This window comes from Strongylocentrotus purpuratus, unplaced genomic scaffold (genome assembly GCF_000002235.5).
Source record: "Strongylocentrotus purpuratus isolate Spur 01 unplaced genomic scaffold, Spur_5.0 spur5_scaffold_15, whole genome shotgun sequence".
Lineage (NCBI taxonomy): Eukaryota > Metazoa > Echinodermata > Echinoidea > Camarodonta > Strongylocentrotidae > Strongylocentrotus > Strongylocentrotus purpuratus.
In genome coordinates this window covers 235,788-249,005 of record NW_022145600.1, presented here as the reverse complement: position 1 = coordinate 249,005, position 13,218 = coordinate 235,788, and the positions used below count along the sequence as shown (strand labels likewise).

At 36.4% G+C, this 13,218-nt stretch overlaps 2 protein-coding genes across 3 annotated transcripts in view; one reads left to right on the top strand and one right to left on the bottom strand.

Annotated features, from left to right (window-relative positions):
• Positions 1-885: 885 nt before the first annotated feature.
• On the bottom strand, positions 886-8,581 carry LOC578890 (protein farnesyltransferase/geranylgeranyltransferase type-1 subunit alpha). The gene is made up of 7 exons (XM_779032.5): positions 8,391-8,581; positions 7,500-7,614; positions 6,407-6,511; positions 5,518-5,793; positions 4,785-4,847; positions 4,047-4,218; positions 886-3,218 (listed from the first exon to the last, which is right to left on the bottom strand). Exons 1-7 carry the CDS (start codon positions 8,545-8,547, stop codon positions 3,117-3,119), a joined length of 990 nt encoding a protein of 329 aa, XP_784125.4. The 5' UTR covers positions 8,548-8,581; the 3' UTR covers positions 886-3,116.
• A 3,479-nt stretch (positions 8,582-12,060) lies between these two features.
• Positions 12,061-13,218, top strand: part of LOC577629 (nucleolysin TIAR) — a 48,141-nt gene continuing 46,983 nt past the window's right edge. For both annotated transcript variants that reach the window (XM_011664448.2, XM_777843.5), the window contains exons 1-3: positions 12,061-12,177; positions 12,280-12,311; positions 12,513-12,615. In XM_011664448.2, coding sequence (XP_011662750.1) covers positions 12,130-12,177; positions 12,280-12,311; positions 12,513-12,615 — 183 coding nt within the window. In that variant the 5' untranslated portion in view covers positions 12,061-12,129. The remainder of the gene's footprint in view (positions 12,178-12,279; positions 12,312-12,512; positions 12,616-13,218) is intronic.

The following is a 13,218-nucleotide window of genomic DNA, read 5'->3' as shown; positions in this document are numbered from 1 at the left end:
GTTTCTATGTCGTATGTAACCCGTTATTCTTAAGAATGAAGGTACTTAGCTGTACTTTAGGAGTGTTTTCTGGTTCATTGCTGTAAACGGTCATCCAATTTCCCATTAAATTGATGTTGAATTACAGTGTACATCATACATGAATTTCCAGTTCTAATCAATATTGACAAATGTAATACAAACAAGAATTGTCAGCCTCATGTGATTCAAAATCCTGCCATTTCCTACTGTCTATACATAAAACAAATCTGGACAAGTTGGTTAATGTCTGCAGCGTAATGCATATGACCAAGTCGTGTGTAGACACCAAGAAGTGTTGATTCTGCTCAATTCAAATTTCTCATGGCAATTAAAGATAAAGACCAGTTAAGGTCATGCGATTGCATCGTGAAAGAAACATTGTGGAATCGATCAGAAAGGGTTGATTATCTAGCATATAAGTATTGGTGTGTACTGCAAGGTTCTGGAATGATAAAAAATTTGGCCCAGTCTTGGTAAAGTTACAAGCACTGTAGACAAAAAGATGTATATGGAACTACGCACACTTGCACGACATGTGCGTTATATCTATCAGGTCCAAATAGATACCGGTATAATAATTTACCAAATAATCAATTAGTAGGCAGTTTCTAGGCAAAATTTGTATGATCACGTATTGGTCAAAACATATTCTTTCACCAAGAGCTTCCATTACATTTTTTGAGAGGGGGGCGTTTCCAAAACTGGTCTTTACCTTTAAGATACATCTCACTATCATCATCATGTATAACATAGTTATTCTGAATACCACCCTGGATGAACTACATTACGTATGAGGGGCCTTGTCCCACTCTGCCAGACACCATAGACTAGAATGAAAAGCATCAAAACACAAACACACACATGTATGTAAAATGATGTTTGTAGCCTTGTTTAATCACATTTCATCCATTAAAGATCAACAACACAGCCACATTATGTAAATACTTTTGCAAAGAAAATGATTTTATCACAGATTTACAATAGAGCAAAATACATGTATTAATTACATGAACATCCACTATGTCCACAATACAAGCATTGTGAATTTGCATGATCATTTAATGTATACAACTGGTGATGACCAAGTATTAATGAGAAAGCCAGGGCCCTGTCATATAAAGAGTTGATATCAATTGCAGCTTATTTCCGATTGGTATAAATCATTTATATGTACGGATAGAGGACTGCAACATTGTGATTTATTAGTGGACTTGCAATTGATTTGGATAATTGCAACTCTCTATAAGACGGGGCCTAGCCGGTCCTTATTCAATGTTATGAGTTTTGAACTTTTGGGAGATGATTGAGGATCTATCACATGAAATGCCTGACTTACAAGTCCTTACACAATGCATTTTCTATCATCAGCAAGGGGAAAACAGCTGTATACAGTTAGACACCCCATTAAGATTAAATCTTGGGGCATTGGGTATTTTTTGTTAATGAATTTTACAACATTTATGAAGAAATGTGAGATTTTCTGCATTCTACCACTTTCAAATGGTTCTGATTACTGGTAGTGGTGGTGAAGACTTCTGATCAAAACAAATCAAATTGTTAAAGAAGCAAATGAAATTTACATCAAGCGTAAAAAAATGACAAAAACAATCAAATCTGCAAGATATCTTTGAAACAATATATACATGTATGTACAAAAGCTATAAAGTGTTAAGCCATGTAAGATGAGATAGTCAGAAATATAATGACACTAAACTACACTACATTAGAATGTCCAATATTTGCATATACACATTGCTGCATTTCAGTATATTGTGTATCAGCAAACTTTGTTTAAGTTTCTCTAATGTAAATCCTTTGCTTAGCAAAATTAGGATTCTATATTCTGAATGATCAACAATTCACTATGCATTCAAATCTACATCTATGTAGCACAAGGGTTGGCTGATGAGTAATTCTCATCTAGTTTAGTTACATATTAATTATACCACACATGCACTGGCAACCAACAGATGCTCCGCAGTCAACCAACATTAAACCTTACAATTATCCCAAAACTAATCCAAAACTCGTATTGCTATCCAATTTTTGATGAAGTAAAAGCTTGAAACAAAACGTAAATGTCGGATCACATCAGAAAATTAATTTGGCTTTTCACATTCTACCTGCTGTTTCACTTCAAATACCCAAGACACTCCACATGGTACATGTATCTCATAACTGACCAACATAAAAATCATGTCATGGAGATTTGCTTATGTCATAAACACGACACATGTTCATGCTTCATCATTTATGGCTCATGTGAAAAATGTATCTTCAGCAGTTTGATAGAATATGACAACTGCTAGATCTAAACCAAGTTAAATTGCTTTTGGGGGGATTCATGTCCTCCAAAGTATTATAAAGGCAATCTAATTCCAACATTTTTCACAGAAACTAATGCACCGTACACATGTGCATCTTCATGACAAAATGTGATTTACTTGACATACCAACAGGAGCACCGTGACAGAGCACGGTAAGCTTTTTATTATATAAATGCAGTATACTCTTTCATTGACAAGTGAAAACTACATTTCACCAATCACATTCATCACACTCTAGGAGGCTTATGAAACCTCTCCATGGAAGTAGACTGCATTGTTTCATAAAGCCCTGTCCAGACATAATGTCCTAAAACATCCTCAAAACATTGAAAAAGCAAAGCTTTGCATGGACATGAATGGCAAGAGGAAACAATGGATAGGAAGAGGGATAACACATAGCTTGTATAACATACAGGAATGTGAAGTGCACCAAGCTCATAATACATACATTAGCCACAGTAGTATTCACAGAGGTTTACCCCTTGTGTCTTAATGAACCTTAACAGTGACATGGGCATAAGATCAACATGGAGAAGATCATTCATACTGATGATAATATATCATAACAGAGGAATGGCAGAGTATGGTAGGCTCTTTAATAAAGAGATCGATTGATAACATAATAAATTAGCCTTGGTTTAGATTCCACTTCTCCATTCTCCACTATCATGTAGACTCAAGAAAAATAAAGCACATTTTAAAACATATACAGAATCTCCATGTTTCTTAAGAGCAACACTTGTGTGATTTCTTTACTGTACACAAAAATCATGCTTCTCCTTGTTTTCCAAAGCGAAGAGTGAGAGATCTTTTGATGTATTCCCAGTATTTCAATCTGATAGCATCCACTTGGATCAAGACATCGCATAGCTGAAAATACAATGGCAAGAATTATTACAAGGAAAAAGAATGAAGTTCAATATAATGCAGAAGGAATTAAAAGAACATAGGCTTGGGTACAAGCAGAGACATCAGGAGGTAAAATTAGTGCATCTTAAAGAAAAATGAGACAAAAAAGTGATTATATTTTGAAAGTCAGAATCCCAATTGATATTGAAAATCAATTGACTATGCTATCATACAGGGAAACTCTCCTACTGTACTACTAGAATTTTGCACCCAAAGTACTCAAAGTTACCCTTTTCTCAACTCTCATGATGGTAAACGTAGCTGGAGGATGGTGAATGACAATGTAAATTAAAAACTTTTTAAAGGGTAACTGGAAGCCACGCGCAGGCCAAACTCAGAAACTTTGCATCTCAGTCAAGTGAAGATACAGATATGCTGCAACCAGATGAATACATTACATGTACAGACAAACCTGCTTTAGTGACCACCTGTCTACAAAGACCACTTTTTTTGTTACCCTTTAAAATAGTTTCTCATTGAAACATGTACTACAAGAACCTGTCTACAATGACCACTTTTTGTGTTTCCCTTTGGTGTTATAGACAGGTTTGACTGTATGTACTTGCTTAGTTACCAATTTATTACATTTCTATCATGTGCTCTTCATAGAATTGGATCACTCCAAAAATGGACACCTGGGGGAGTGTTCAAGTGCTTTATTAGTCCCCCCCCCCCCCCCCCCCCCCCACTCAAAGTGCAGAAAATACTTATTCCCTTGGGCTCCAAGTGCAACATGATTACTTTCAATACTATCACAAACAAGAACTCAGTCAAACAGTTTGAACTTACCTGAGTAGCTTTAAGTAGTGTATCTTCTGGAAAGGTTTTGGACTCTAACTGTTCTTCATATATGTCAATAATGAAGGATAGTAGAAATGGAGATCTGACGTTCTCACTGTACATATCCTGACAGGTTTGCATCAAGCCAGGAAAACTAGAAATGTCTCTCAGAGCTAAAACACTGAAGAAAAAAGAAGAAAAAAATCAGACAAATCATAAATATCTGACAGAGGTAAATTGAAAATACTATACAATAAGCATCATTTCAAACAAAAATGAGGTTTACAGTACTTCAATTTACTGTAAATTTACTTTTTCAACTTTTCGAAATAGCATGTAAAAAAGCCAAACATCTCTATCAAATTTTAAGAGAATGGTGATTCCGTTTTGAATTGTAAGACAGCATCTTTAATAGCTATAAACAAATATTAATTCCACATGTCATACTTTTTAAATGGAAAATCAGTCACATCTAATAATTCTCCTTTGTGATCAAGCATCAATGAATGCTCAAAATGAACAAATGGAATTTAAAAAAAACTCTTCTCCCACCTGGAAACATGGGTAAGATAAACACAGGAAGAATTTTTTTTTTTTTCCTTCCCCCTTTCCCCTGACAAAAACAAAAATACAGAAGTAACAATCACAGCATTATAACTTTACTGTCTGATTCTTTATAAATTTGATACATGAACTGGATAACCTCAACTAAAAAGAAACTAAAAGTTTATGTGATGAGTGTCTTACCCTCTGAGATAGCTCCATGAACTCTCATTGTTGGGGGCCTTCTTGATGAACTCTATTGCATACCTACAGCAGTCAGAATGGAGGGAGAAAAGGTATTATGTGTCGTTTGGTATCCATTGCTTATCTACTTAGAATGAATCAGGACAAAATTCCCATCGTTTGGTGACCTCCTAATGTTATGGTATCTAGTAAGCTGGAATAAAATGTGAATCTATGATCAATAGCAAACTGTGAAGGCAAGTTCTCATATGATGCAGTGTTTTCTTTTATGGTGTGTGTAATACATAGATAGCAAATGGGGATAAAAATAAGCAAATATGTGAACAAACCTAAAGGCACCGTGTCTGTGATATGGTGCAATATTGAAGCCCTACAAAAATGCGCTTCAAAATGATCCTGAAGTGCCTCAAAAAAGTAAAAATCTTTAAGTGACCGGTTTTACCATACTCATTTTCCCCAATAGACTGTAGTGTTATAAAAACAAAAAATGAATTTTTGATTTCCAACCATAAATATCTTGATAATCAGACAGGTGATCGGCTTGTAAAAATCATGGGATTCCTGACTGACCTAAAGGTTAATAATTAAGATTGCAGCATGAGCTAAATCCAGGATTTGTTTCAGAATCTAAATTCATTGTTTCCCAAAAGAAATTTTAAAAGAATGTTAAGGATTCTAAAATAATCCATGTTCAACAATCACAATAAATAAAGGATATATATTCTAAACTTACTTGACTTCTCTGTCTACTACACTCTCATCACTGAAGCCTGTTGTATTACTCATGACAAAGTATCTCTGATTCCAAGCTGAATTGTTCCTAAGATCTTCCAGGAGGAGTTTATGTACATAGTCTAGCTCACCATCCCATAGTTTGAATGTTTGTAAGACCCACTGACGATGAGACCATGCATGGTAGTTCTTGGAATCTTTCTCCAGGATGGATTCAGTAAAGTTCAACTCATTTGATGGATCCTTGAGCCATTCAACAATAGCTCTCCTGTGATGCCTGTATTAAAAACAAATGTGGAAATGACTTCAGTCAAGCCTCATTCAAACATAACGTCATAAACTGCAGAAAAATAAGAATAAAAGAAGAAAAAAAGAAGAATAAAAGAAGAATAAAAGAAGAAATAGAAGAAGAACTACAAGTACAAGAAGGAAACAAAGGAAAAAAAATTAAAAGAGGAAGAAGAAAAAGAAGAAAAAAAGAAGAAAAAAAGAAAAGAGAAGGCAAAATAAAAACATTGACATGTAAATACTTGGCAAGTGGGTTGAACAAAGGACTATAAGCATATTCACTTATCTGTGTGGTATAAGATATAGATATATGAAGCACAATAATTGCTTGAGTGCAGTGTTTCCAAGTGATTTGTTCATGTGAGAATAAAAATTAAGGGGATCTATTGCTCCTGCATTAAATGCCCTCAAAAAGAAAGATTCTTACATCAAATCAAATTTAAATGAATTTTATGGGGATGTTCTATGTGCGGCATTGATTAAATTAAAAAATAAAACTTTTTTCTTGCATCTACAATCAACACTGTAGTTTACTTCAAATGTTCATGTTTGCATTTATCATGATACAAAAATACCAGCAAAATAAGGAAACATTGCTTTACCAAACTTGATAATTCTTGGGATGATCTTGAATTATTTCTGAGATGTATCTCATTTCTTCCCGTAAATCCTTCTTTAGTGCTTGTAATAGCACTCTCCTGTAGTGCCTGAAAGAGAAATGGAGTCGGGAATCATGGATTAGACTTGTTAGTTTGTTGAGAATATGTTGGTATAACTTGGTATCAACAAATATTCTGGACAATAACCTCTTAATTCCATTTATCAGATATATATATACCCTTTATTTGGTTCATCTGGTTTGATTATAACCATATTTCAGAAATTAAAATTAGACGATCCAGACATTCTTCTTACAGTACACCTGTTTGAGTAGTAAATCCTAAACAATCAATAGTAGAATGATATTTTTTATATCAAAATGATATATCAAAAGGACATAATTAATTTTTAATGTAATTAATTAAAGAGTTGGTCAGAACTAAAACTTTCCACAAATGAACTAGCCCATAATAGCCCCAGACTCGTACCAAAAGATAGCCATATAAATAATTTCATCAATTTGTTATTTCTTGTTTAAAGTCTCTGAATGTCCCCTACGTCACAATCCAAATAGCTTGGACCTGCCCTTTAATTGAATGAATAACATTTATTTACAAAAAATTAAAGTCACAGCTAAAAGCTGACACATCTTGAATCTACAAATATAACTGCAACATATAAAATAGGAAAATATGAAATTAATACATTCAGTAATTCAACTGATATGGTAAAAAGAATACCAGTAAAAAGAAGAAGATAGTAAAATGAGAGTCTCAAATGATGTTTATAAAAGCTGTAATAAAATTGAGTAAACAATTAGAAATCCAGTAATGAAAGTAAACTGTTTCAGACTAGTGCAACATCATGTCGATAATTTTTTTAATAAATGCAATAATCCTTGTTATTAAAACTTTAAAACCTGTACCTTGCCCGTGAACAAAGACTATCTGCAAATAAAGAACACTTTCCTGGAGATGCCTTTTAACATGTCTCAGTGTCTTTCACAACAAACTACTATGGAGTACAATACAGAGAGTTGGACACAATAAAGTATCAAACAATAGAAATTCTTGTTACTGATCAACATATTCTTACCAGACAGTATAATTAGCAGCGTTGAGCTCCACAGCATCCTTGGTGAGATCTAGCGCCCTCTCACTGCGTTCATCTGCTTTCAGTACGGCTCGCAAATAGTCAAACACATCCTGAACTGTAATTCAATCACACAATATTTAAATCATGAGCTCAAAGAACTAGGTATTTAAATCATAAGCTCTAACTTAACTAGCTGATTGCCAGTGAAAATCACATGAGAGATGCAGATGAGTGAAATTGAAAGCTTGAGAAAATATAATGAAGGATACAAAAGCTATACAAAAATTGGAAGGTTGTGATTGATCAAACACAAATTGAGTACCTCAACCTCCCTAAGGATACACAAAAAGCAAACATCTTGTCTCTTGACAAATGTCTCTGATTTAGTCTACTCTTACAGACAGTCTAGTCTTCCCAATAATAAGACTAAGAGAGTCTCCCATATTGCCATTATTGGCCGGGCCGATACAATATACTCTAAACTTATAAGACTAATAAGTAAATATGAATTATATAGATACAAAACGTTGATTCAAAAATCAAGTATATTCGTTTAACTTTAATTTTTAAAATTTAGTTTAATTTTACCCAAAAAAATTCAAGACAGTTTCAAACCCAACATCATCATTTTATCCACCGAACCAAACTGTCCGAGAATAATTTGAGTGAAAACATTTCATGTATTTCCTGTTCATGCATAGTGTTTAATTAATTTAAATTGCTGATTTGACTTTTATAGTTTTAGTAAACATGGTACAGATGAATGATGCCTCTTCTTCACTTCATTGCATTGTCAACTAGACGGTGCGACTAAGCATGTCACGATTTCTAGCATATGGGACCAAAGACAAACAAAAATCGACGAAATTACAAATTTAGACAGGTACCTACATCTTTCAGAGTACGCAATTCGGACTACAGGATTAGGCCCATCATCTTGAGGAATTGGTATAATGTCATTCCACTCGGGGCGATCTCGATAGAACTGCAAAGCCAAATCATCATCGAATTCAGATCCAGAATCAGCGTCGATTTCCTGAGCAGCCATGGTCGAGGTTGGTGTCGATTATAGATGACGCATGCGCACTAAACACAATACTTCGCTTCTAATCCAGCTAGCTCTCTCTCTACGTAACGAGCTCGAGCGGGTGAATAATGAATGTCATTCATAAATCATCAACCTCGGAGGAAAAGCGCAGCAATTCTCTCTAAGTATATAGGCTTTCGAGTGATATTGTTTGGATACATCAATGTTAAAAACAGGTTTCATACGATTTGTTTCGGGGACTCCCCTTATCTAAGATAGGCTTGGGGGATGCTTGAGCCGTTTGAGCCCCCTCTTATCACTTCATATGAAATTTAAAAAAATCGCTCATTACTATACTCTACCGGTAATTTAATTAGAGCAAACAGTGGCGGATCCGGCCGCCCCCCCCCCCCCCATTGAAAAAAACACTTTAATTTTACACGTTAATTTTACCTTTTTTTGGAGATGACCCCCCCCCCCCCCCCCCCCCCCCCCCACTTGGGCGCCAGGGGGTGGGGGTGCGATTTTTCAAATGCCTACTGTACTGGTTTATTTGAAGAAATGGGATGCCAATTCTATCTCACTCCATGATATTGTACTTACAATTATTTGTCATTTTGATACACGTTACAATATTGTCTTCCCGTTCTCCAGGGCTGAAATCCTATTCATACAGATTTATTCATTATTCATATTTATAGAGTATTACTGTCCTATTTCATTTGAAATAGGCCATATGAAATAGGCCTATCATAACTATACAGTATCTCTCTCGTATTTAAAGAAAATAGAAAATATTCTAATAGGGGCTTAATATTGCACCTTGCTGGTCTGCTTTCCCGAGAAGAATCACCAAAGACACGCGAACTTGAATATAGAGCCAGGATTGCGCTGCGGTCGGGAAAAAATGAGAGGGAAAGGGAAAGAAAAGAAAAAAAGAAAAGAAGAAGGAGAGAAAAGAAAGGAAAAGGGGAAAAAAGAAGGGGAAAAAAAGAGAAAATGAAACAAAAGAAAGGGAGGATGAAAGAGAGAGAGAGAGAGGGGGGGGGGGATAAGAGCCTGAGAGAAGAGGGGTGGGAGTAACCGGGGGAGAAACCGAATTCACACAAGGATTAAGAGTCGAAAACAGTACGAATCGTCTTCTTTCTCTAATGATCAAATGAATCTTCAAAGGGGGAAACTGAATTCAGACAAGGACTAAGAGCCGAAAACAGTTCAACAAATCATCTTCTTTCTCTAATAATTTAATGGAACGTCATAGCTTCTGCGCTTCGCGGGGGAGGGGGAATCTGAATTCAGACAAGGATTGAGAGTAATAATTGAATTAAACATCAAAGCTTCCGCGCTTCGCGCGGGAGGGGTAAAACTGAAACCAGACAAGGATTAAGAGTCGAAAATAAAACAACGAATCGTCTTTTTTTCTCTAATAATTAAATGAAACGTCAAAGCTTCCGAGCTTTGCGCGGGAGGGGGGGGGGGCTGACATATAATTTAGCTCCAAGCCCCGGATTTATAGGGTAAATGTGTAGACATTGGGGGACATTTGCATTAATATATTTGTCGGTAATTGGTGGCTAGTTTTTGTCGGTATTCGGTGGCCCCTACACCCCCCCCCCCCCCCACTGAAAAAAGGTCTAGCGACGCCCCTGCATATAGAGCTCTATTAACTTATCTATTTCTCTATCAAAGGTAATACAAAGTTTTGGGAAATTTTGAAAATTGGGTGGATAGTGAATCTTTACAATTTTGACGTATTTGGATGCCCTTGTGGATGTATTATAAGCACTAAAAAAATTAGCCCCTAAAACATTTCTGTTTTCGAGAAAAATTGAATATAAAAATTTACCGGTGCTCCCGGTAAATCTTGATAAATTTCAAATAACGCATATGGCCGTACAATGGTAGCTGCGACCATGAAAATCTCAGAATATGTATTTGTGATATAAAATTTCCAAACGGGAATAGCTAATCGGTCGATTTTAGTCAAGAAATATTGTTTCATAGCTAAATTAATATCTTGACCTTGAGAGGGAGCTATACAACATAAAGAGTTTATTATTTATAATTTCACAACTTGAGACTCGATTTCAACCGCTACAACGATCACTGAATATTGTAGGAACGCATATGCTTCCAATATGTTAATTTGAACCAAATTCATGACCCCATACCAAAACTTTGTAATACCTTTAATCTATTTATTCCGACAAGGTCAAGGTACTTAATGTAAAATGGGATTCTTTATTTCAAATACAATCATGATTGCCCAGCCCCCCGGGGGCGGGGGGGGGGGGGGCTTGTACTCCCATAATGTATTTAGAAAAACGGGGGTGTGCCGCTCTAATGGGTCACTTTTTCACAACAAATCCCTAAACATGGGTCCCGTTTTTTTTATTTCCGAAATTTCCGGGAGATTGCCATGCAAACACCTGAAAATTTCGAGAAAAATCCCCCCTCTCATTTTTGTTTATGTGAGTGACTTTTGATAGACCCCCCCCCTCATTTTTTTTTTAATATGAAAATAAAAAAAAATAAAAAAATGTGCTCTTGAAAAAGACAGTGCTCAAAAAATATATAGCAAATACTGCAACACATATTTAGGTTCTGGAGAGCCCAGTATAGCGCAGCGTTTAGACTAATAAAAATGCAAAAATCTTCTTGCTCGGTCGCTACGCTCTCTCGCATAACATCCTTCAGAATGTACTAGTAAATATCGCATGTCGTCCCTCCTCCCCCCCCGGTCATTAATAGAAATCGCCGCCCTGGGCCGTTAGTCTATAAGTTTTATTGTAATCGTCTCTTGTCCCCTGGGGAAAAACAGGTAAAAACACGTTAATTTTACCTTTATTTGTTAACAAGTTAAGACGGGCCCCCTCCCCTGGTGGTCAGGGGGGGGGGGGGGGAGGGTGCGATTTTCAAATTTTCGGGGCAAAACAAAATTAGTGCCCATTACCCCCGCTTATTCACCGGCTGCCTGTTTCGCCGCCAGTTGGATCCGCCCCTGGTTGCCCCCTCCCACCATGAACCTAAGCTGATAACCTATTTCCCTTCACAGTATAGGCCTATTTTTTTTTTTTACCAAGAACAAAAAACAAACAAGCAAACAAACGAAGCCTCTGAAATTGAATAAATAGTATATCCATACAATTCATATTTATTCATTTATTCAATTGATTTATTTATTTGAATCATTTTTCAATTTTTCATTTATTTGACTATCAATATATAAATCAACGTAATTATCTATTCATTTTTGTTTGTTTGTTTTTGTTTACAATTTCATTGATTTTTGTTTCTCAGCACATCTCGAGATAATATGCTCCCACCCTGCGGATACGCCTAGCCGAAGGCCATGATATGATTATGATTTTCTCGAAAGAGTGGTTCGAAAAGCTTAACGAGATCCTCGTCGAGATTGGTACTTTAGTCTCTTCACCAGCAGTCAGTCGTTTCTCGTATTCGGACACAAGACCGTGTCCAATGGCTCAGCTCAATCGACGTGCACGAAATAAAACAGGAAAAAATATAACGGTTAAAATCAACTTAGACGACTCCCATTTGAGTCTAATCAACCCAACCGTGGTGATCGATTCATCAGCAAAGATGAACGTCATGGACGGCGGTATGGGCATGGATCCGTATTTTCGGATGGTAAGTAAAATAACTCATAATTTGTTGATATTTCCCCCAATGGACTGAAAAAAGATATAACATGAGTTAACGTGTATTTTCTTGTCTCTCATTATCTTTCAGATGTGCGAAGAAGACGCCCAACCAAGAACATTGTGAGTAAAATTGACACTTGATTCCGTTCCGTTTAGTCTTTAGAGCTGTGCCTGTAGCCTGTGTGTGTACATGCATACGTACCGGTATTGTACTGCAATGCGATATGCGTGCGATGCAATCTTGGTTGTTAATTTTGTTTGACTTTAAGGCTGTTTTTTAATGCCATATTTATCGTATATTATTTGCACTTTTATTGACAGGTATGTTGGGAACTTGGATCGTCGGGTTACAGAGGAACTCGTTTTCCAGCTCTTTTTACAGATTGCTCCGTCCAAGACGAAGAGTTGTAAAATGATCGCAGATGTGAGTAAATACCGTTTGTTGAGAATGAGAGCCTGTGCGTGTGTGTGTTGCAGTCCACGTGTGCATACGATAGTCAGTCTATGGCCTAACTCCAGGGAGCTCCGATGCCGAAGACGTCGGAGCTCCAGAGGGGTGAAGCTTTTCTTCACACACCTAATCGGAGATGAAGGTAGCCCATCCAATGTGTAAAAATTGCCAATTTGATAAGTGTAAGGATCGCATTGTACACATACAACCGCTATACTACACACACGCAATGTATTCTTTGTGCATTGTATCCGTCAGGCATGATCAGTGCAACGATGGCTGGCTACCAATTAAAATAGGCATGGTGGTCGGATATAATGAGAGTAGATGATGGGGGGGGGGGGGGGGGGGGGGGTAAAGCGCAGTACTTAGGGGCAAATCAAAGAATTATACTAAGACCTCACCTCATGTATGTTAGAAATTAAAAAGTTATTATCTTCTTTTGAATTGCAATATATCCCCGCACCATAATTATAAGTCATGCATAAATGTTATTTGTCATATGTTATATATTTGAAAGGTGGTACACGATTCAAGCTCTATTTGCTTATGTTTCATCACCTTTAGGTGTTCTTT

What these genes read in the sequence shown, in the direction of transcription:
- LOC578890 (XM_779032.5), bottom strand. Translation starts at nt 8,547, where the DNA reads ATGGCTGCTCAGGAAATCGACGCTGATTCTGGATCTGAATTCGATGAT. An exon ending in GCTGCTAATTATACTGTCTG is followed by an intron (nt 6,512 to 7,499) that starts GTAAGAATATGT and finishes TTTCTCTTTCAG; the next exon opens with GCACTACAGGAGAGTGCTAT. An exon ending in CACTACTTAAAGCTACTCAG is followed by an intron (nt 3,219 to 4,046) that starts GTAAGTTCAAAC and finishes TTGTATTTTCAG; the next exon opens with CTATGCGATGTCTTGATCCA.